We start from the raw sequence: 21,111 nt of genomic DNA, 5'->3' as shown, positions 1-21,111 counted from the left end.
TTCACGAGAATAAAAAGCAGAGATGCCATCACTCTATGTTTGCAACATGATTGAAACATAAGCCTATTTTGTACTAAAATATCTACCTAGCTTGTGAAAAAGAGGGTAATCAAAGAGGCCTGAACTGCTTCCATTTTCTTCTGACCTACAGTTCTTGTTCCAAACTGGAGTACATGAGGAGACAACATCTTAACCTATGGGCATAGGAATCCACGCACAGCCTGGCACCGTCTGATGTGCAGCTAAATCTCATCACTGCACCCCTTCAATATCATTTCTACAGGGATATGTACCGTACTTCCAACAAAGGAAGGGAGAGAAACCAGGTAGAAATCTTTAGACACAAACTAGATGCAATACATTGCATGTATATTTTTTTTAACAAAAATCACACTCTGGAGGCTGCAACCTCGAGCAGAGGGATGGTGCAAGGAAAGGGTTGCCTGCATCTTCTTTGCAGTAAGGAAATCAGCCAAAAATTGCAATTTTGAACAGAAAAACTGTCTGAAGGTAAAGCTTAAGCAGCTCTTTTCACACCCTTATTGCTCCAGATTGGGGGGGGGGGGGGGAGAAGCAAAAACATTTTACACAGATCTGTGTGGTAGTTCATCCCCCAGTTAATACGTTGCCAGGCAGAATTACAACAGCAGCAACTAATATTAGCCAAATGGTCCTTCATGTCCTGAATATTTGTGGCTGGGCGGCAGTTATCTAACACCTCAAGGTCTACGGAGGTTTTCTTCAGAAGAGTCACATACTACAGTACCACTTTCTTCAACACCTGCCCAGTCAATCCCTCCCTGCTAAAAGCTGCAGTGGGCCTCCAAGTAGAAAATGCCAGCGTAATTTTATGTGCCTGTTCATAGCATTAGAATGTACGCCAATTATATTAATTGCTGTAATCTGTCTCAGCAGCATTAGTACTAAATTCAGTAGGGCTATGATACTCTGCATATTGGAGCATAACCACCACTGAACACAACTGGAGTTACTTCTGAGTAAGCATGCACAGGATTGCACTGCAGAGGCGTTGCAAGTGAACGGTGCAATCCTGCACACATCCACTCAGAAATACCTCCTCCTGAGTTCATTGGGCCTTATTCCCAGGTAAATGTATATAGGCTTGAAGCTTTAATGCATAGGTAGGCAACCTAAGGCCCAGGGACCAAATCCGGCCCAATCACCTTCTAAATCCAGCCCTCAGGTGGTCCGGGAATCAGCGTGTTTTTCCATGAGTAGAATGTGCCCTTTTATTTAAAACGCATCTCTGGGTTATTTGTGGGGCATAGGAATTTGTTCGTTGTTTTTTTCCAAAATATAGTCCGGCCCCCCACAATGTCTGAGGGACAGTGGACCGGCCCCCTGCTGAAAAAGTTTGCTGACCCCTGTTTTAATGGTTAACTAGCAACGTGACTTTGTGATAAGCCAGAACACTTGAACTAAGGTAGAAACAATACAATGTGCAGCAAGTTAACCTTCATATTTCCTCAAGGTTTATGTCAAGTCTGTAGTTACCTGTAAGCCACCATTTCACATTCTGGTGTAGGCCAGTTCAAAATGGCAGAATGCTGCAAGACAAGGGAAGGAGCACCATTACTAATAGCGTTAACAGCATTGCTCTGGAGATAACAATGGGCAGCGTTTTCAATTGCATCTGTACCAGCTCTTCTAGGAGCGAGGTTCTCTGGTTGCGGCTCAATGTCCAGGCTTGTTCTCCTCGTGATATCAAGTGAGCAATGATCCCTGCTGCGAAGTAGCTCACCTCCACCTCAACACTGCGCAGCAGCTTGCTGATGTGGTCTATGAAGTCTTTCCACATAAGCTCCGAGTGGAGCTCTTTAACCTCTGCTATGTTGTTCTACAGGGGAACAAGAAGGAGGGATTTCAAAATGAACAAAAAACAGTTGCGTGTGTGTATACAAAGGTATCTATCATTAAAATGCTTGTTCTCTTCATAAAAGCTGAAGCCATAATGAACGTCAAACCTGTCTCATGTCAAATTAGACTAAGCTGGGATTGGCCTGCTCCAACTTGTACATTTTCAATCATTACTACAGATAAGTTATCAGAGTGACAAGTGCATGAATAACTCAGAGCGGCCTGCATGCTTTGCCACCACCTGTCCATGAATGGCACTGCTTGGAGGCCATTGCCGGTGGCAGGGGGGTTTAAGAACACAGTGGCTACATCTTCAGCAACATAGTTTTAAGAAATAAAACAGAAAAGCTGTTCCCATCACAACTGCTAAAGGTAAGGGCCTCCCACAGTGGCAACAAATCTTGGCTCATAAACACTGAATGTTGGGCTTACAAACTTACAAACAAGTTAGGGTTAAGTTTGTAAGTTTTTTTTTTCTTTTTTTCTTTTATGTCTATTGTCTTTTGTATTTTTAATTTTTTTTCCTTCTTTTTTTCTTTCTTCTTTCATCTGTGTTTGCCTTCTTCCTCTACGGTTTTTATTATTTTTGTTATATTTTTGTATGTAACTTTTAAAAAATTGCTCAATAAAGATATTATAAAAAAAAAAAAAACACTGAATGTTGGGGAAATGCCCCACTCCCAGCCATCTGTGAGCATAACTGTACAATTCGGGGGGGGGGAGGATTTGCATACAACCCTAAATGAAACTAGGTTGTCATTTTTGAAAATAAGAATTTGAAAACCTGCTTAATCAAATAACTCCAAAGTGATGTACATAGAACAATTTGAAACATTTATCAGTATACAAGTAAAATGAGCAAAGTTTTAAAATGGTTATACATAACTTGTTCATGTGTCCAGGCTGACTTGCAGAAACCAAAGTTTTTATCAGGTATCTAAACTAGCAGAAGGAGGGGTCTGCATAACATTAACAGGTAGAACACAGGCAGAGCACAGGCACTGCCACTCTGAAAGCTGTATTCCAGAGAAGAGGAGTTTGGATTTGATATCCCGCTTTATCACTACCCAAAGGAGTCTCAAAGCGGCTAACAGTCTCCTTTCCCTTCCTCCCCCACAACAAACACTCTGTAAAGTGAGTGGGGCTGAGAGACTTCAGAGAAGTGTGACTAGCCCAAGGTCACCCAGCAGCAGCATGTGGAGGAGTGGAGATGCAAACCCGGTTCACCAGATTACGAGTCTACCGCTCTTAACCACTACACCACAAAGGTAGAACATGTTGTATGGTACTTGCTAGAGTGCAAGTTTTGCAAATCAAAAGTGGTTGAGTAGACATATTTGGGGGAGTGGGGCGCAAGGTACTCAAATGAACTGGTCCCAAGCACTTAAGGGCTTTATATACGAATAGTAAGACCTCGAACATGGCTCAGCAGTAAATTGGCAGTCAGTGCGGACCTTTGAGCAGAGATGCAATATCCGTGCAAGATCTCACTCCTGTTCAGCAATCACGATGCAGCATTCTGCACTAACGGCAGCTTCTGGGCCTACTGCAAGGGAAGCCCCGCAAGTGCACTGCAGTAATCCACTCTTGGGAAGTTACCAATACCTGCATGACTGGGATCAAGTTATTCCACAGACCACAGGAATGGCTGCCACTGTTGCACCAGTCAAAGCGGATGAAAGATGGTCGCCTGGACCTCCAGTGGATCCAGGATCAGCTCCAAACTGCACCCCTACTCCTTCACATGAAGTGCAACTGGCACTCGGACACAGAAATCACTCCCCCACCTCTATCTTGCTGGAATTCAAACTCAATTTTCCTGCCCGCATCTAGACACTGGCACAAAGCCTGTGTAGCCTCTCCTAATTCAGATGTTATGAAGAAACAGAGCCAAGTGAAATCAGAAATAATGATGACACCTGGCCCCAAACTGTCTAATGACTGCTCCCAATGGTTCAGTCTACATGTTAAATACCACTTGGGGGGGTGTCTTCTTATATATAAAGTAATTTATTCTGTGTAGTGTTAAATGTCAGGATGGTGAGGGGAAGACGTTGGCAGAGAGAAGAGAAAACCGGCATTTCCAATGCCCTGGTAAAATATATATTCTTCCACTCATCTTACCAGAAGGCCAAGCACTTTCTGTTGTACAGAAGACTCCGATGGAAAAGACTGTAAAGTAAAACAAAGTATATGAAACCATTCAGTAAGTGATTTGTAGCCAATTATTATTTTAGAACAAGCAGGTGCCTGCAAAAAGTCTCAGGGAATTGTGGGGTTTCTGCACATTAAATAGTTCATCATTGGCTTGACAGTGCAGGTTCAGCCCCTACACCCCAGCTTCACTGCCCCCAAACTAAGAAGGGCTGGGACAGAAAGAAGCATACACCAAAGAGCGCTTGCAAGCCTTTTAGTTAAGGGGGCTACTGTGGGAAGGAAAAAGAGCAGGACCTGGAGTGAGCCTTAAGAGGAATGGAAGGGGGCGCATCACTCTTTTGCTATGGCTGCTTCTTGGGAAAGGGCACATTCATGAAGGCTCTCCTCCTTTGCTTTCCTCCAGTGGTCCCAGAGCAGAGGAAGGAAGAAGCCTTCCAGAAAGCATTTTCCTTTTAAGGAACAGCCGCAGGAACAGAGGTGAGACAACCCCAATTTGTCTCTTCTTCCCCTTCCTCCCACAATGCTTTTGGCCAGGCCCACCAATCCCCCTTAGCCTATGAAACAATTGTTTTGGGAAGGGGAATTGGGCATAGAGGATGTTCAGCAGAGGATGCACCTCATCTGAGCCCAATAACCTCTGCAATTGCTTTCCTCCCATCTCCCAGGGCTAGCAGCAGCCTGCCCAATCTTATTTGCAGTGGGTTTGGCAGATACTATCTTATGGCAATTACAGCTTTCTATCTATCATGAGCAGAGAGACCCTACCTGATGCTGCCCAGACCTACAGACTGCAACCTACAGGGTCCCTGTGCAGATGCTGGAATCTGCAGATACAGAAATAGACAAGCACATACTGGCAGACAGAATTGTCAGCTCTCACCTCCAAGACTTTCATGAAGAGTTCCAGCCCTTGGTTTTCAATAAAGTGCCGACATGTGGTTGGGGACTCATCAGTAAGATTCCAAAGTGCACTCAGTGTAAACTTAAGAGTAGTGTCTACTACATTCTGGTTAGTTTTTTGCTTCACAATTTGAAGTAGTTGCTAAAAGAGATAGAGAGAAAAAAAACAGGTGCCTTTGCAAATGACATTCACATTTCAAAATCCAGCTGTTGGAGGCTCACAATTAATACAAGAAGCCAAATTCTCCTCCAATTTAGAAGACGATATGTATGAACGCTAGATCCATCACAGATTTATGGGTCCAGGCCAACAAGGGAGTGGGTCACGTGGAAGTTAGTCTAGAGGGCCACAGGTACCAAGTCCACAGGCTGGCTGTCTGCACATCAACCTGCACATTAACTTATTTGAGCAGCATGGTCTACCCCTCTAATGTCACACTGTTAGTCTTGCTAAGTAAAACACTGAAGAGCACTTTGTCCTCTTGACCACAATGATTAATAAATAAAGGAGATTAACCTTTCAACACCAGAAACAGCAATACACCCACAGATGCTAGAGGTCAAAAGCAAAGTTCAGGAGTAAACTCAATGGTTTCTGCCCCCACCCTGGATTTGAAGTAATCACACCAGTCACTTCTGCCTGTACATTTGTCGCTAACTGGGGCTGCCAGGCATATGGGTCAAATTTATTAGAATACTTTTAAAGAACTTCCAACATAAAACATTTAATATTCTCATTTTTCCAATACACATTTTTAAGTTGGTCATACCAAGGCGCATTGTTTATTCTGTTTAAGAAAAACACTGTTAGCCGTAACAAGTTACAAGTCGGAGTGTTACAAGTTGATAGCATTTCAGATAGGTGCTAGCACTTCGCTTACCTTAACAATGAAGAGCTCTGCACCAAGTTGAGCTGTTTGTTCTGTTGAAAGCTACAAGCAAAAAAAAAGCAAACAAACAGAAATATCAGATTACTGTTAGAAGGGCGTTGGGACTTAAGTGCAAACATTGCATTGGGGATGCCTATGTCTTCATCTTTATGAAGCTAGTAGAGTTGTCATCAGGGGATTGAGGACAAGGTGCCACCAGTACACAGATGACACCCAGCTCTGCTTCTCTTTGCCACCTGAATGAGGTGAAGCTATGTAGATGCTTGATCACTGTCCTAGAGGCAGTAACAGGCTAGATGAAGGCCAAGAACAAACGGAATCCCATCAAGAAGGAGATACTCTGGACTAGTGGTTCCCAAGTCCAGGAATTAAGTAGGTGGCTTGTTCTGGATTGGGATGCACTCCCAATCCAGATTCATAGTCCAAGGGTACTCCTAGATTCACCTTGTCTCCGGAAGTCAGGGTGGCTTCAGTGGCACAGAGGGCCTATTTCTAGCTACAGCTAGGAAGACACAAGATCTACCCACCCTGGAAGAGTGGCAGATGAAGGTGATGGACTATATGGAATTAGCAGAAATGACTGGCAGAATCCAAGACCTGGGTGAAGATTTGGTGGAAGAAGATTGGAAGAAATTTAAAGATTATTTGCAGAAACACTGTAAAATTAATGAATGTTAAAATGATGTTGGACTGAAAATAAGTGGCATTAGCAACAAAGTTAAAAATAGTATGCAAAAATGAATTAAAAATTTGGTAAAATTATAGGGTTACAATATGTTAAGATTTAGAGTTAAGATAAATGAAAGAGGGTAAGGATTTGCTGATTTGAATATTTTAATGGAAATACAAAAAGGGGAGCTGTGAGTCAAAGAAATAAGTCAATGAGTTTAAAGTTATAAAAAATGGATTTGTTTTAACTTTTTTTTCTATTTCTCTATTTTTCTTGTTGTTTTTTTGTATCTTGTATTTTTGTTCGAGAGTTTTCTTCTGTTTTCTTGTTTTACTATGCATTTTTGTATTCTTGATTTTGTAAAATCTTAATAAATATTATTTTATTTCCAGCTACAGCTAGCTTGCCAGCTACAGCCTTTCCGGGACAGGGTAGCCTAGCCACAGTGAACCGTGCCCTAATAACCCTCTCTCTAAATGACTGTAATGGACACTCTACTTGGAGTTGGCCTTGAATACTGTTTGTAAGTGGCAGCACACAAAATGCAGATGCCATAGTTTTGTTGGGTTCAACATTTGGAGACCATATAGCATCAAGTCCTAAAAGATGTGCGCTCCTACTTGCTACATGCTTTTGGCATATAGAGCCCTCCATGGCTTGGAATCCAGGCACCTGATGGGAGTGCTTCCCGCCATACTGTCCCTGCCCGTGAGTTGAGATCTATTGGGAAGGCCTTGCTGATAGTGCCAGTGGGGAGGGAAGTCAGAGGGTCATTGGCACTATCAGAGAGCTTTCTCTGTTACAGCTACCTTGGCCCTAGAGGCTTGGCTGGTGCCATTATTGTCTCGTTTTAAACACCAATTGAAGGCTTGTTTTTTTCCTCCAGGCCCTTTTTCACTCTGGGAAACTGTTTAGCAGAAAATTGATCTTTAACTGTGTTTTATGCTTCTCATTTTAGGTGTTTACAGCTGTAACCCACCCTGGGGTCTTACAATGAAGGGCAGGTAATAAGTTTTAAAAACAAATAAAATAAAATATCCCACCTTTGCAGCCAGAATGGAGATGATAGCCACTGCCATTCTCTGCATATTCTGATCTTCATGGTTACAAAGCCACTGCATGACAAGCTTGGCTGCTTCAAACCTGAAAGGCAACAGAAAGTTCACAAATCTGGGGGTGGGGGGAATAAAACCATACCATCTGTTACTGGCAGCGAAACAGAAGTGACTAGGTTACTGCTACAAAGACAAAAGCAGTGCTTTTTTCCTACAAAAAAAATCTTTAGGGATACTCTCATTTTGACTCAAGAAAATCACCATTTAATAGTTCAAATCGGGAAAAATAAATACAGTAAATGGACAAAAGTACAAAAATTCACAAAATGTTTAGCGGTATGCATCACCCCAGAAAAAAAAGCACTGGACAAAAGTATACAGAAAAACTTTAAAACACCAGCCTTAGCTACTTATAATAAGCAAAATGGCTTCCGTTTTGTTTTCTTTATCAGACTGTAAAAGGAGTATGCCATTTCAGTGCAGCAGTGTGACAGAGCTGGTCTTCGCACCACCCACTGTCTCCATCTTCAGGGGATGGCCTTGGATTGAGCTGGTAATCAACAAGTACTAAAAACCCCAATTTGTCAGTGATTGATGAAAGGAGTTTTTACTAAGCCGACACATTTGGCATGGGTAGTTATGGACTTTTTTAGCAACTCATCATGACTGAAAGATACAGAAGCTGGGTTCTGCATTGTGCTTTATGATTTGTCACAACCTATATAGTACCTATAGTACCATTGTACCTATATAGAATTTAGCCACAAGGCTAAAGACTTGATGTTTTGAGAAGCAAGGAGGAATGGGCACCCAGTCTCCTTAAAACACACACACTGGGGACACAAACTCCCTGAACTTCAGCTGGGGAGGGATAGAAAAAGCCTCAGTGGTGTGACAAAGTCAGCAAACCAACCTGCATTGGCTCTGTGCCAACATCATCTTCCTCCCAGGTCATGCAAACCTGCTTGTGGTCAGAATCAGTAGCATATTTCCCAAGGTTTATACTCTCATCCTGCTGGCTTGCCAAACCCACTGCTATGCTTCAGGCTACCCACGAAGTTGGGGGGCAGTTTTCAACACACCAAGAATGTGTGCTTGCTCCTTGCTCCCCCACTGTGCTGTCTGACTTGAAGAACAACCTACAACACTTTCACTCCTACTAGCCTCAGACTAACAACAACAACAAAATATTATTATTATTATTGGGACAAACATGTGCTTTCTACATCCACATACGCTCAAAAAACCAAGGAGAGAATTAAACAACTTTTCTTGTGTTACTGAGGGTTAAAGATTCAGATCTCTTTGTCAAAAAGAGGGAAGAGTGCAGAGACTAGAGTAAGAGGGAATGGACACATGAATCATGAGAGAACAACTTCTGGAAACCATATCTATCCCCCTTTCTAAACCTTTTCCAGTAAGTGCTCAAAACGAAAAGGGCTAGAAACATTTGCATTAAAAGTGAGATTACAAGAGCTATGATGCACACGTCTCTAAGTAGCATGTAATTACACGCTGCTATAGCATAACGTAGTAGGTGGATTTTCTAATATCTATAAATAGGGACAATGGCTCAAACGTAGTCAGAGGTTGACAGTTAACAATCTTCATTGGCATTTATGCTTAAGTATTGCCATCCCTAGTAGGCAGACTTCTGCATATGATACAAGCCACTTTCATTAATCCACAAAATCCACAGCCTCTTGATGTACAGTGCAGTCAAACTGTACACCCTTGCTTAGAACCAAGTTTTTAAAACCAGCATCCAAAAAGAAAATGGCAATTCACCTGGATCTAGCAAACGGACAAATGTATTTCATAACAGTGTATACTGGTATATGCAGTCAAAAGTAAACTGTTACAGTTATTTAATAATTGGTTCCCAAGTTCTGATAAGAATTTGTTATATTCCAAGGAGGAGTAAGCCGTTTGCAAACTGCTAAGCAATGAGACATAAGACATTCAACAACCTGAAATACTCTCCCTACTTGTCTGTAACTTGGGAGGTAAAACTAACCTGTTAAATGGAACATCCTGAAGTATCCTGTCACTGCAAAGTGACAGGAGGCAGTTCTTTTGCAGCTGTAGAAAAGCAAAGCAAGGTTCAGAACAGAATATTTCTCATGCAGGAATTTTGAGCATTTCCTTCTTTCAAGATGAATCTAAGTATTCACAAATATTCCTTGTATGATTTGATAATGTCATTTGCAAATGTATTTGCTTAGAAGTGAAATACAGTGAAATAGGATGGTGTGAACAGGTGCATAGACCTTTATAATATATCAGAGTCTACCAGGCACTTAAGTTTTTTAATTTACTTTTTTGAATTATACTCTATCATTTATAAAAACTTCTCACAAAGTGACTTACAGAAGTATATATAAAAATACTATGACACCAGCAACGTAGTCTATATATAAAAAGGAGCGTGCCTAAAAGGATTTATAAAAGTTAGTTATATACCCAGATTTAAAAACCAGTAACAAAAGATGTTCTTGAATAAAAATGATTTCAAGTGCGCTAAGAAATGCAATTAATTGAAATTAGAAACAAAAGCTTGCAATCTTCTCCTCCTCATAGGTATACCAGAACTCAATGCGTACAAGTTAAACGTTAGCAAGTTGCAGGCTTACTGTACTTGCATAGGCAGAACATTCATCACAGTGTGACACTGAATTCTATCCACAGAGTTGATTTCAATATTTATCATACTCGGAGTAAGCCCATTGAAATTAATGCATATGACCAATTAGGTCCATCAATTTTTATAGGTCTACCCTGAGATGGTTTGGAAAAACTGAAACCATTTGGCCTGAAGACATTTCCAACTATACATCATTCACTTCTGTTCTTTGCTGTCAGTTTTAACATTAGTTTCTTCATCTCATTAATTTCATCTTGTATAAGAAGTTTGAACTCAAATACTTTAAAAAAAAAAAAAGTTCAGCGTTCAGAAATATTCAAGCACCTTATCTTGAAAGGCAAAAGGAGGCTTACCTGTTGGTGATTGGGAAAGTGTTCCATGGCCTTAAGGAGCAAGTGAGTGACATCTGCCAGGACCCTAACCGGCATGCCTGCAGCTAAATCTTGTTTTGTCAAGTTAAACACACAGGCACTCGCTGCTAATTGCACTGGCAAGTTCAGAGGGTGATTCCTCATCCCAATAACTACAAGCTGAAAGAATCCATCAAAACAGGTCAAATTAGAATTTCCTAATACACATAGTCACATGCACAGAATCAGCCACCAATATCCTAAGCAAAGTAAGCTTAACTCGTCCTGAGGCCTTTTAAACAAGCCATTGCTACAGATCTACACATCGCCACCCAAAACCTGTTGCAGTACCATTAAAACTTCCAAAGCAAAGAGGAACAGAGCAACCATTTCATTCCCTGAATGGAGATTACCTCAGTCAGATGGTCTGCCCTCTCCTTTCCCCTTCTTATTTGCCAGGAATTATGACGAAACTGTTATGGCAGTGGGAGAGAAATTCTGTCTGAGGAACGTTTGAGAAGGAAAACCCAGAGTACTCACCTGCAGGTATATTGTGCTCTTTGCATATATTTTCTGATCATATACATTAGATTACATCCAGGCATTCTTCCCCACCTCCCAGCCATGCTGAACCACTAAGACAGAGGGGAGGGGAGGATTCAGCAATCTCTACTTTTGGTCACAGCTGTTTGGCAGTGACCCACATTCAAAGACAGAACTAAATGGAGCTGGCTACCATTTCATCACAAAAATGTAACAGCAGCCCTGCCAGATGAGACCTAAGGCCCATCTAGTGCCGCTTCCTGTTTTCACAGTGGCCAACCCAATGCCAGTGGCAATCTTATTAATTCTCTCTCTCTCTCTCTCTCTCTCTGCACAACACATCCCTCATGCCCCTCAAGTAAGTATAACCCATGTAAATAGTATATCCATTTTTATCTGAACTCCTGACTATTTACCTTTATTGTATCCTCTTTTCTCTCCCCACCCCCTGCAAATTTACCAGCGTGCGCGCACATTTTGTTGGATTTTATCTGCAGTTTAGTGAAGACAGCTCAAGGTTACCTTTACAAAGTGATGCCTGCAAAGGGTGATTTCTTATCAGTCTCAAATAGCTTTACCTTTAGAATTTCTGGTTTGGTTTTTTCCATAATATGCGTAAGGTTGAAGAGATGAAAGAGTGCCTCTCGAACAAAGAACGCTCGCTCACTGTAACGCTTCAGAGCTTCGGAAATCTGAGTTTCATTGGCTTCTCCAGACACCTTGAACAGAAGAACAAATACTAGAGAACATACTGGAGTTTGCAGTAGTTTTTTAAAATATATACTTTTTATTGATTTTACAAAATAAATTTCACATTTACCACATTTAAATTTTAAAATCAAACAAGATTCTTCTGAATCTTAGGACCTCCCTCCTCCCCTCCATGGGTGCTTTACATATCTAAATCAACTGCATATTATAGTTCTTCCACATTATGGTCCTCCAAAATATCCCAACATTGCAAGAGTTACTAAAAGCCTGTCATAGAACTCAAGGGATTACAGTGTTCTTTTAAGTACAGTCTATATTTGTCCCATTCCCTATTGAAGTTTTGAACCTCCTGAGTTCTGATTTTCCCTGTCAATCTTGCCATCTCTGCATACTCTAATAATTTCATCTGCCAGTCCACTTTTGTCAGCATTTTCTCCTCTTTCCATTGCTGAGTTTGCAGTAGTGGCAAAAGAAAGCTGAAGTAATTAAATAATATAAATGTTTCAAGGTTTACTTGTTCTTGTTGTTGTATGACAATTTCTGCTGAACTGAGGTTTCCACTCAGTTTTATATGACAATCAAGCATAAGTAAAACAGTCTTTGCTCTTCATGCAATCTACACTGCCATTTATATATTGTATGCACGGCTAACAAATTGCTACCAATCATGTCTTTACAGACCTAACTGAGCAGTACAGTTCTATAAATGTAGATGCAGTATTTCAAGAATTATCAACTAGGCAGAGAGGTAACGTTGATCATGGGCTGCAAAAGACAACATACTAACAGGTACAGAATGACCATTTCACCATTTCCTTTGCTGCTGGGCAAGGAATTATTCTCCATTTCTTCAAGGAGAGTAGCACAGCACCAGGCACTTCTCCCTGCTGTGCGCCTTGGCAGGACGTGGTGGGTGGTGGGAACAGCTGAGCAATAGTCCTCTCCCAGCCAATAAAAGCAGCTGAACTTATGGTCATTGCTATGGTGCTGGGGCTTTTAAGAACAGGTTAACTAATTTTATACACCATAAGGAAAGGAAAGTGACAAATGAGGCTGCAGACAAATGAGGCCCCTCTTGGGGGACTAGCCTCTCTCATGCTGTGTTCTACAGGGGCAAAGACTGCACACCATCTATGAGCACTTGCATTTCTCTTAAACTTTTACCCTTAAAAACAGCATCTCAGAGAAACTGCAAAACAATCAGATAATGCCCCTCAAAACCTATACACCACAGTTTTTCCTCAAGAACTGCTAAGGAGCAGAAAAAGAAAAAGAAAATAATAATATACATGCACACGTGCCATTTCCCCTCTAAACAAGCCTCTATTTCCTACGCAGAAAGGGCTGTTTGAGAGGTTTTTTGTAGCAATACCTTTGAGTGGAAGATTCTCAGGAAAATGGGGTGGTATGCCTGCTGCTTTGATTCATGTTCTACATGCGCATAATTTTACTATGCATTTATGAAATTTCTACCCTGTCATATGTCCCCACTGAAATTATGAAATTTCTACCCTGTCATATGTCCCCACTGAGACCTCTGAGGAACTTACAATGAAAAAACAACAACAGTAACCCAATCTAACAGGCAATGAGTGATGTTTATACGAGGAAGAAGCAGTGCCCAGAGCCTTAGCATAGCTGTCCACTTTTCCCTTTTCTTGCGAGGAATCCTATTCGGAATAAGGGAATTTCCCTTTAAAAAAGGGAAACTTTGACAGCTATGAGCCTTAGTGAACCAACCAACTGAATCCCAGAGTAAAGAGGGCAGTAGAACAAGCAGAATACAGTAAATTGCTGCTGAGAGACAGAGAGACAGGGATGGCAGTGCCTTGATTTCCCAACAATACATTTTGGAAATGAGGAAAGCCTGCAGGGCTCCACCTCAGTCCCAGCTGCAAGATTTGGTGGAGGGGGCAGATTTAGTTCTTTTCATGCTGCAAAATGTGAACGATGACACTGTCAGAGTGGTAGACCTTTTGCTGATCTAGGGGCTCGGTGGTTTAGCAGCACTCTGAAGCCAATGATCGATCGATCTCTCTCTCTCTCTCTCTCTCTCTCTCTCTCTCTCTCTCTCACACACACACACACACTGCCATTAAAACTGACCCATTAGTCACCAGGATTTGAAGCTCTGAGCCCCGCCCCCCAGCAAGTCAAACTTAGTTGACAACTATTTAGAATTGTGTAACAAACAAATACCAACCTTTAAGTTTCCTTCGCCAGAGAGAAATAATGAGTAGCCAGCATCTGTAGCCAGCAGGCCCACAAACTGCATTGAGGGTCGCTGTTTAACAAATGCTTCTACAGCTTCATCAGTAACATGCTTCCTTCCTGAAATGTCCAAAGATGTAAGGTTGGGCAATATGTCTTTCTGTTCTAACAAACGAAGTGCAATATCAGATGTGAACTGTTTATCGTCCGAAATGTCAAGGTGATTCAGGAATTTTAACTCTCTGATGACATCCAGAATCTGAGTGGTTGTCATTTTCAAGCATTTCAGGTGGTGCATGGTGAGAGACTTGAGGCGATCCTTGCAGGCGAGCAGCGCAGTTATGTCGGTGACTGAGGTGTTGGATATATCCAAGCTTTCTAATCTGGGAAGCGAAGCCACGTCCGCTAGGTCTTCATTGTAAAAGAGAACATTGGTAATGCTCAAAGCACGGAGACCCATCAGCTGACTGAAGCACCTTTCGTAGGGGTCTTCCAAGGAAAGAGTTAATGAGTTCAGCACAAGGCATTGAAGGTTTTGCTGGATCCATTTATTGCTGCCAAGTCCACTGATGATGTCTGTGATCGTAATGTCTGCATTCACTTTAGTGGCATCGAGCTCCACCAGCTTATGGTGGCAAAATGCTTTCCGAAAAGCCACTGCAGAGATTTTTGCTTTCCGGATACAAGCTCGTTTCAAGCGCATCTGATTCCCTCGAAAAATGCCCACTGTTGCTTCATTCAGCAGTCCTGGGGTGGGAGGGAAGAACAGTAAACAAACAAACTTATCACAGATTTTGTTTTTAAACTGGAAAAAAGAGACTGGGCCTAGAACAGAAGGACAGGCTTGCCAAAGAAGAGGAGAGAGTTTTATGCACTCCTGATTCTGATAACCTCCCTTTTCCCCCTCAAGAGTGGTTTTAACAGGCATGTGGTACTGGAGAAACATCATCAACATAATCCTACCATTTGCCATGCTGAAGCTTGGTACCCACAATGTATGCCAAGTTTCAGCATAGAAAAGATAAGATTGCCATACAGGATCCAGCTCGCAGTGCCCATACGACTCCCATAGAATCAATGTGCAGTCTCAACTGTACAACGCAAGGGCTTTTTTCCAGCAGAGAAAGATGTAAGCAAAGAGGGGACATGATAGGGAGATACTGAAGTTAACTGAGCCCTAAATAGTATGAAACGAGTGCAACTCTGCATCCAGGATTTTCAACAGCACAAATGAATTTTCAGTAGTTAAGTGTAGCAGAGTCTTGTGACTCTGCCTTACTTGCCTAACCCAGAGGGCTCAATTAGATCTAATGACACAAATCTGACTTGTGCCACAGCTGCTGAAGCAGCGCCAAAGAACGATGTCATGTGTCCAAACATGCAGGTAAATCAAATCACTGTTTCTAAACATTCCATTTAATCAGAACCGCCAGGTGAATTCATTTACCGTGAAATGCCATCGTTCGCAGCAATCGGTCAGCCACTTCTTGTGGAAATATTCCAGGCTCTTGCAAACATAGTGAACCATCATGCCTTTCTGTACAAAACTTCTCTAGGTCGGAAGTTAAGTAATTTAAGCAGATGTCAAGCAGAGAATATGGTGAAGCCTCTTCCTGTTACAAAGAAAGAAAATGCCATATATTTTATTGTTTTTTAGGAAAAGCAACAGTCCATCACAAAACAAGTAACTCCCCACAAATCATTTGCAGTGGGGGGCAAGCTCCCATCACTGTCAGAAGGGTCTGGGTGAGGAGCGAACAATTCCAACCACCGCTAAAAGGATCCTTTGGGAGGCAGAAATTGGACTCGAAGGGTGTTTTATGTGACAATGATAGGAATAGTCTTTTACACATGCATGTAAAAAGTTGAGACAATACAAATTGGCTGAAATGAAGTAATTGCAAGTTTCGGCCCTAAGAATCATTTATTGTCAGAGTGGAAATAAATTAAGACAAAGCCATGGAGGATATAAAGGTAGCAAAGGCTACCAGGCACAATGGCTATGCCCTACCTCTAGTACTCTGCCTCTGAATACCAGTTGCTGGGAATCACAAGTGGACAGGATGATGTTGCACTCACTTCCTGCCTGCGGGTTTCACAGAGGTAGTTGTTTCATCCCTTATATACCTGACTAATGACTGCATTCTGCAGAAGGGGGCACCTTGAGGAGGCCATTCTACGAAGAGATTCATTGCGCATGATGTCAAAATTGAGTCTTTAGCGTGGCAACACCTGCCATTTGGTACTTCCCCTACATATTAGAGAGACACCATCTCTTGTCCTCAGGCTACATGTTAAAGACTTTCCTCTTTGAACAAGACTTCTAAGTGGAATTTTTATCCTTGTCAGCATCTGTATTGGATTTTATGTAGTTGTTTTGCATATTTTTTATTGTAATTTGAAATAACTTTGAGGTGCTTCATAGGAAGCAATTTATAAATGAGATAAGTAATGATAAGCACTTATCATAATTATTAGTTGCAGTAATAGCAAAAAGAGAGTGAGAAATCTGGCTGGCCACTATGAGAACAGGACAGGATGCTGAACTAGATGGGCCTTTGGTTCAGATTCAGTAGGGCTCTTCTGTAGCACTGGGGCTAGGAGGGATGAGAAGACAAGGTATCTTTACCCTGTCCTTCCCCAATTATTGCAGAAAAATATAGAGGAGTCAGAAGTGGCAGGGACCAAGAATTATGCATGCATAATGCTCTCATGCAAGTGGCAAGAATATTCCCTGGCACCATAAGAGCCAGGAAATTCTGAAGAATAATGCATAGAATTGTATTTAAGTGCAAAATTAGTAGTAGTAGTAGTAGTAGTAGTATATTATCAGTATTATTATTCATGTCTCATTGCTATACGACTATATTTTTAAGAAAACATCTCAAAGCGGTTTACAACCTACACTAAAACTTCACATAAAACAATCTATAATAAAATATTACACAAGAAAGTTGAATATAAAGTATGCATTCAAAGCAACATAATTAACAGGAAACTAAAACGTTATCTTAAAGATTTCAAAATAAAACATCACAAAGGAGGTGAACTACGGAATGCACATTTAACTATGAGCCTGTCAAGATGATGTCTGGCCTCTTCAGCAGCTTCAGCTTTTGTAGCTGGAGTCAGTCAAGGTCCTGCCCTCCTTCCAGGCCAGGTGGGAAAAGGCAGGGAGCAGGTCTTCCAGGACTCACAGTCAATATATAAACACTACAATTTTCTGCTGGAAGTACAATCCTGATTTGATGACTAGGAGTACAGTAATATGTTCAACTAAACTGGCTCAAGCAGTTTAGAGCATTACAACTCTTTTTTTATTCCATGGATTATGGCTTTTAAGATAGGATTCAGTTGCTCAAGCTCACCTTTCTCTTCCTATACCCTAAGGCTAATAAACCATGGGAATTATCAGTATAGCAAATAAAAAAGGCAAGAGAAATCCTATATAAAATTAATATAGGAGGTAGAGTTGTGGAAAATCCTAAAGACATAAGAGATCAATTCGTGAGTTTTTATACAGAATTATAACAAGTGGAACAGGGCAATTTAGATGAAATACAAAAAATATCTAGAGGACAGTGGAATACCTAAAATACCAATTGATAAAATGACAATTTTGAATGCACCAGTGACAATCATGGAATTACAGCAAGTTGTAAACAGATAAGAACACTGGCAGGATTATTGTAATAGCCTGCAGTTTTATAAGAGTATATATTTAAAGTAGATGAATAAATGAGTAAATTAAGTTAATTTTGATATGCAGAAAATATTAAAAATAAAGTTAAGGAACCTCAGAAAGGGGGGAAAGGAAGTAGAGTTTAAAAATGTTAAAATGATTGTAAAATTATTGAAACTGAAAATCATAAACAAACTATGCCCTAATAAGTTTTTCATATCAAACCATCAAATGTTAGTGCTTAAACCAGATTTTCAAATCTTTTAACAAAGTTGCTGAAGTAAGATGTCAGAAGACACAGCTGCAAATAAAATGTTTTAAGTGTGTTTTAAGTGCAATATACAATGTGACACTAGATGGTGATGGTGAGCCTTAAGGAAAATTCAATGTTTTCTTAAAAATGCTTTAAAGCAAGCATTTTCAGAATGGTTTTTAAATGTGTGTAGATTCCACCACAGAACACAGGAAAGTTATTCAACTTCCCTTTTGAAATATAGCTAGAATGATTCCTTGGCTTTGTTTCTTTTCCCATTTCCATGGTCTAATGATGCATGTATCATATTAAATTAAGCCAAGATAGTAAAGGACTATAACATCAGGCCGCCTTCTTAATACAAAGAATTGCCCAGGTTATTTACTATTTCACTTACATATCCTATATGTAATCTTCAGTACCTGCAATCTTCAGTACTTTAGCTTTCGCTAAAGCTTTAAGGGAATAATACAAACACTGTGAATCACCTTCACCACAGACAAAAAGCAGGCTCAGTGGGCTAGCATATACTCCCCCAGCCAATTTTAAAAATAGTAGTGCTAATTTCTTCCCAATGCACCAACTTGGCTTAACAGCACTTCCCTTTTATTTCAGCTTAATATCTTGTTATTTTGTTTCATCTGCCTCACATAAGTGTCTTGATAAACTCAAACCAGCAGTTAAACAAAACACATTCAGTCCTTATAAAGGCACAGCATATGCAGTTCCCTTTAATTTGAAAAAGAAATCTCTCTTAGTTACATGTGCAAGGGAATTTAAATTTCAACCACACACATCTCCTGCAGAGTTTTACCGTTCCTCCAGAAAACAACAACACTGCTCAACATGTATTACAATTGTGCAACGTGAAAAGTATCTTATTGCTAGAAGAAGAAAAAGCAATAAGAACTTACTTTGAGTTATCAGCATTGTGGCTGTGATAATTGAGCAACCAACAAACTGCACAAAAACAGATTGTGGTCTGAAGATTGCACCCATAGGTCACAGAGCAATAACACTTGGGGGGGGGTAGGCTACCACTACTAGGAATTTCTCCCCCACTGATTAAATAAGCTACAGTGAGTCAGCAAGGTGGGTCAAAGATTAGAAGCTGAAAGGATCAAGAGAAAAAGTTCCACCTACTGATAGCAAGTGTGCTTTGCTCATGAAAATAACCAGCACTAATCAGTGCTCTGGTCCATGGGGTTACGAAGAATCGGACACGACTAAACGACTAAACAACAACAAATCACACATTGCTGCTTGAAAAATCTAATGAGATCAGCAATGATTGTCTGGCTAAAAGGATATTCTCAGTCAGTGATAACTTGAAAGTAGGCAGAGAATATCCATTTGGTAAAAAACATGTGTTTTGTGATTCTGATGAACAATAATATTTTCAAAAGTTTAAATAATTATAAAGTAATAGTCTCAGAAGCTTCAAACTTATAGCAGTCGATTTATTATTCTTGTGGGAATATGTAGCCAATAAAAATAATTAGACTAAATAGCAGCAGTCAAACTACCCACAAGCTATTTTTGTATATAAATCACAATTTCATTCTACAAAACCTTCCAGCACAAAGAAACATACCAGCAGCACAGACATATTTTGGCTTGTGAAGGAATGTAAAGTTTTAATGCAAATTTATTTTCAGCTTGATTTTTAGATTTGGCATTCTCTGCCAGCAGCTGTGGTGGGACAACAAAAGAAGAAGAAGAAGAAGAAGAAGAAGAAGAAGAAGAAGAAGAAGAAGAAGAAGAAGAAATAATAATAATAATAATAATAATAATAATAATAATAATAATAATAATGATGTTTGGCAGAGGAAGTAGAATTAATGGCCCTTATGGAATGTTATTCCTACATGGAATAACAAAGTCAAGAGTCTATTAGCATTAGGATATTCTCAGCACAGGCCCTGTATTTGGTCTACGCTTTAAGCAAAACATTGAGCAAGGGAGACTGGTGCAACTGTCAACTATGAAAGAAGTATGTGTTTATAACTGTCGTCATCGTAACAAACATATTGATCGCAATGATGATGGTATAAAAGTTTAAAGGGTTTAAAAGAAGACAGGCATCCATTAAGATTGCACTCCTGCAGGATCAGCAGCCCTTGATAACAATCTGGTTCATGGGGACTGGGTTAACAGAATACATGGATCAGGTGTTAATTCCCTGAAGCACATCCAATTGAACTTGCCCTCCTTGATCAAGCTGTTCTAAGAATTGAGGATGTTATTCAACTTCACTTTCTCAGAACAGTTCCAGGCACTCATCTTAAGAAAGTGTTCTATTTAAATAATATATCCCAAGTAAATGTATGTGTTTTGACAAAATGCTTTCTAGATTATTTATTACATATAGATCATTACTTTCTTATGTTATGCCAAGGACCACAACTCTCTGATTAATTGCACAATAAGGGGGGGGGGGACCTCACCAGCCAGCCTCTATTTTTAGTAGCTGAACTATAAATTGATCTATGGCCGACACCACAGCATCCCCAAATTCATTAGAATTATTTAAAACCTTCTTGAAAAGCAATAATTCTAGCTGTGATAAAGCTGTGAAACTACAATTTTAATGTTTCTCCTTCATTCTGAACGAGGGAGTGAGTGAGTGGAGAGGGGGCAGACAAGAGAACTTAAAATGCAGCTCCATTCTGCCACTTAATATATATTCATTTAAAATCAGATTTGCTTCAGAATCTTATTATTTTTTTAAAAAACAAGGCAAACTACTGTGTCTTCAGAAATGCACTGCTAGTCTAACTGCAATTGCATTCTTTATGTAGCAATTTCTCTATGGAGAGCAAATGGAAAGCTTCAGACTCATATGACTGTCCACATCCCAACACCGTGTTGTGTCTTACACTCAAAAGTATTTTAAAAGCGTAACCATTCAGTTTAAAAACAACAAAATGGTAGGTTATATTTTCTAGCATAATTGTCACACAGATAAGGACCATTTTTGTTCATCCTAAGGTACCGAACTCTAGGGGCAATAAGCATGTTCAGCGAAATTGTATGACAGAGTTCTACAATATTAAACTGCAAATGGGGGGGGGGGAGGTTGCATTTTAGCAAGAATTTGGGGAAAGAAGGGTGGAGCAAGATGCCATGCAGGCTGATGGTCGGACCAGCTGTGTGGAGGAGACAGA

The 21,111-nt window shown here is 40.4% G+C and overlaps 1 protein-coding gene and 1 long non-coding RNA gene across 4 annotated transcripts in view; one reads left to right on the top strand and one right to left on the bottom strand.

Moving 5' to 3' along the window:
* The window catches only part of ZYG11B (zyg-11 family member B, cell cycle regulator), a 29,312-nt gene that overhangs the window by 3,104 nt on the left and 5,097 nt on the right, over positions 1–21,111 (bottom strand). The window contains exons 2-12 of the mRNA XM_079980735.1: positions 15,457–15,622; positions 14,002–14,756; positions 11,666–11,806; positions 10,548–10,724; positions 9,568–9,632; positions 7,539–7,638; positions 5,817–5,867; positions 4,916–5,077; positions 4,003–4,050; positions 1,661–1,858; positions 1,516–1,568 (exon numbers count right to left, since the gene is read on the bottom strand). Coding sequence (XP_079836861.1) covers positions 1,516–1,568; positions 1,661–1,858; positions 4,003–4,050; positions 4,916–5,077; positions 5,817–5,867; positions 7,539–7,638; positions 9,568–9,632; positions 10,548–10,724; positions 11,666–11,806; positions 14,002–14,756; positions 15,457–15,469 — 1,763 coding nt within the window. The 5' untranslated portion in view covers positions 15,470–15,622. The remainder of the gene's footprint in view (positions 1–1,515; positions 1,569–1,660; positions 1,859–4,002; positions 4,051–4,915; positions 5,078–5,816; positions 5,868–7,538; positions 7,639–9,567; positions 9,633–10,547; positions 10,725–11,665; positions 11,807–14,001; positions 14,757–15,456; positions 15,623–21,111) is intronic.
* On the top strand, positions 6–19,758 carry LOC307218505. Of its 3 annotated transcripts, XR_013839991.1 has the most exons (4): positions 6–326; positions 4,439–4,512; positions 12,478–12,587; positions 19,615–19,758. It is a non-coding gene; the product is annotated as an uncharacterized lncRNA (long non-coding RNA). The 3 variants fall into 3 exon arrangements; XR_013839992.1 differs by lacking the exon at positions 19,615–19,758 and having other exon boundaries at positions 12,478–13,286; XR_013839993.1 differs by lacking the exons at positions 12,478–12,587; positions 19,615–19,758 and adding an exon at positions 7,454–7,567.

Source organism: Podarcis cretensis (genome assembly GCF_951804945.1).
Source record: "Podarcis cretensis genome assembly, chromosome: 6".
Taxonomy (NCBI): Eukaryota; Metazoa; Chordata; class Lepidosauria; order Squamata; family Lacertidae; genus Podarcis; species Podarcis cretensis.
This window is presented reverse-complemented; position numbering and strand designations above follow the sequence as displayed.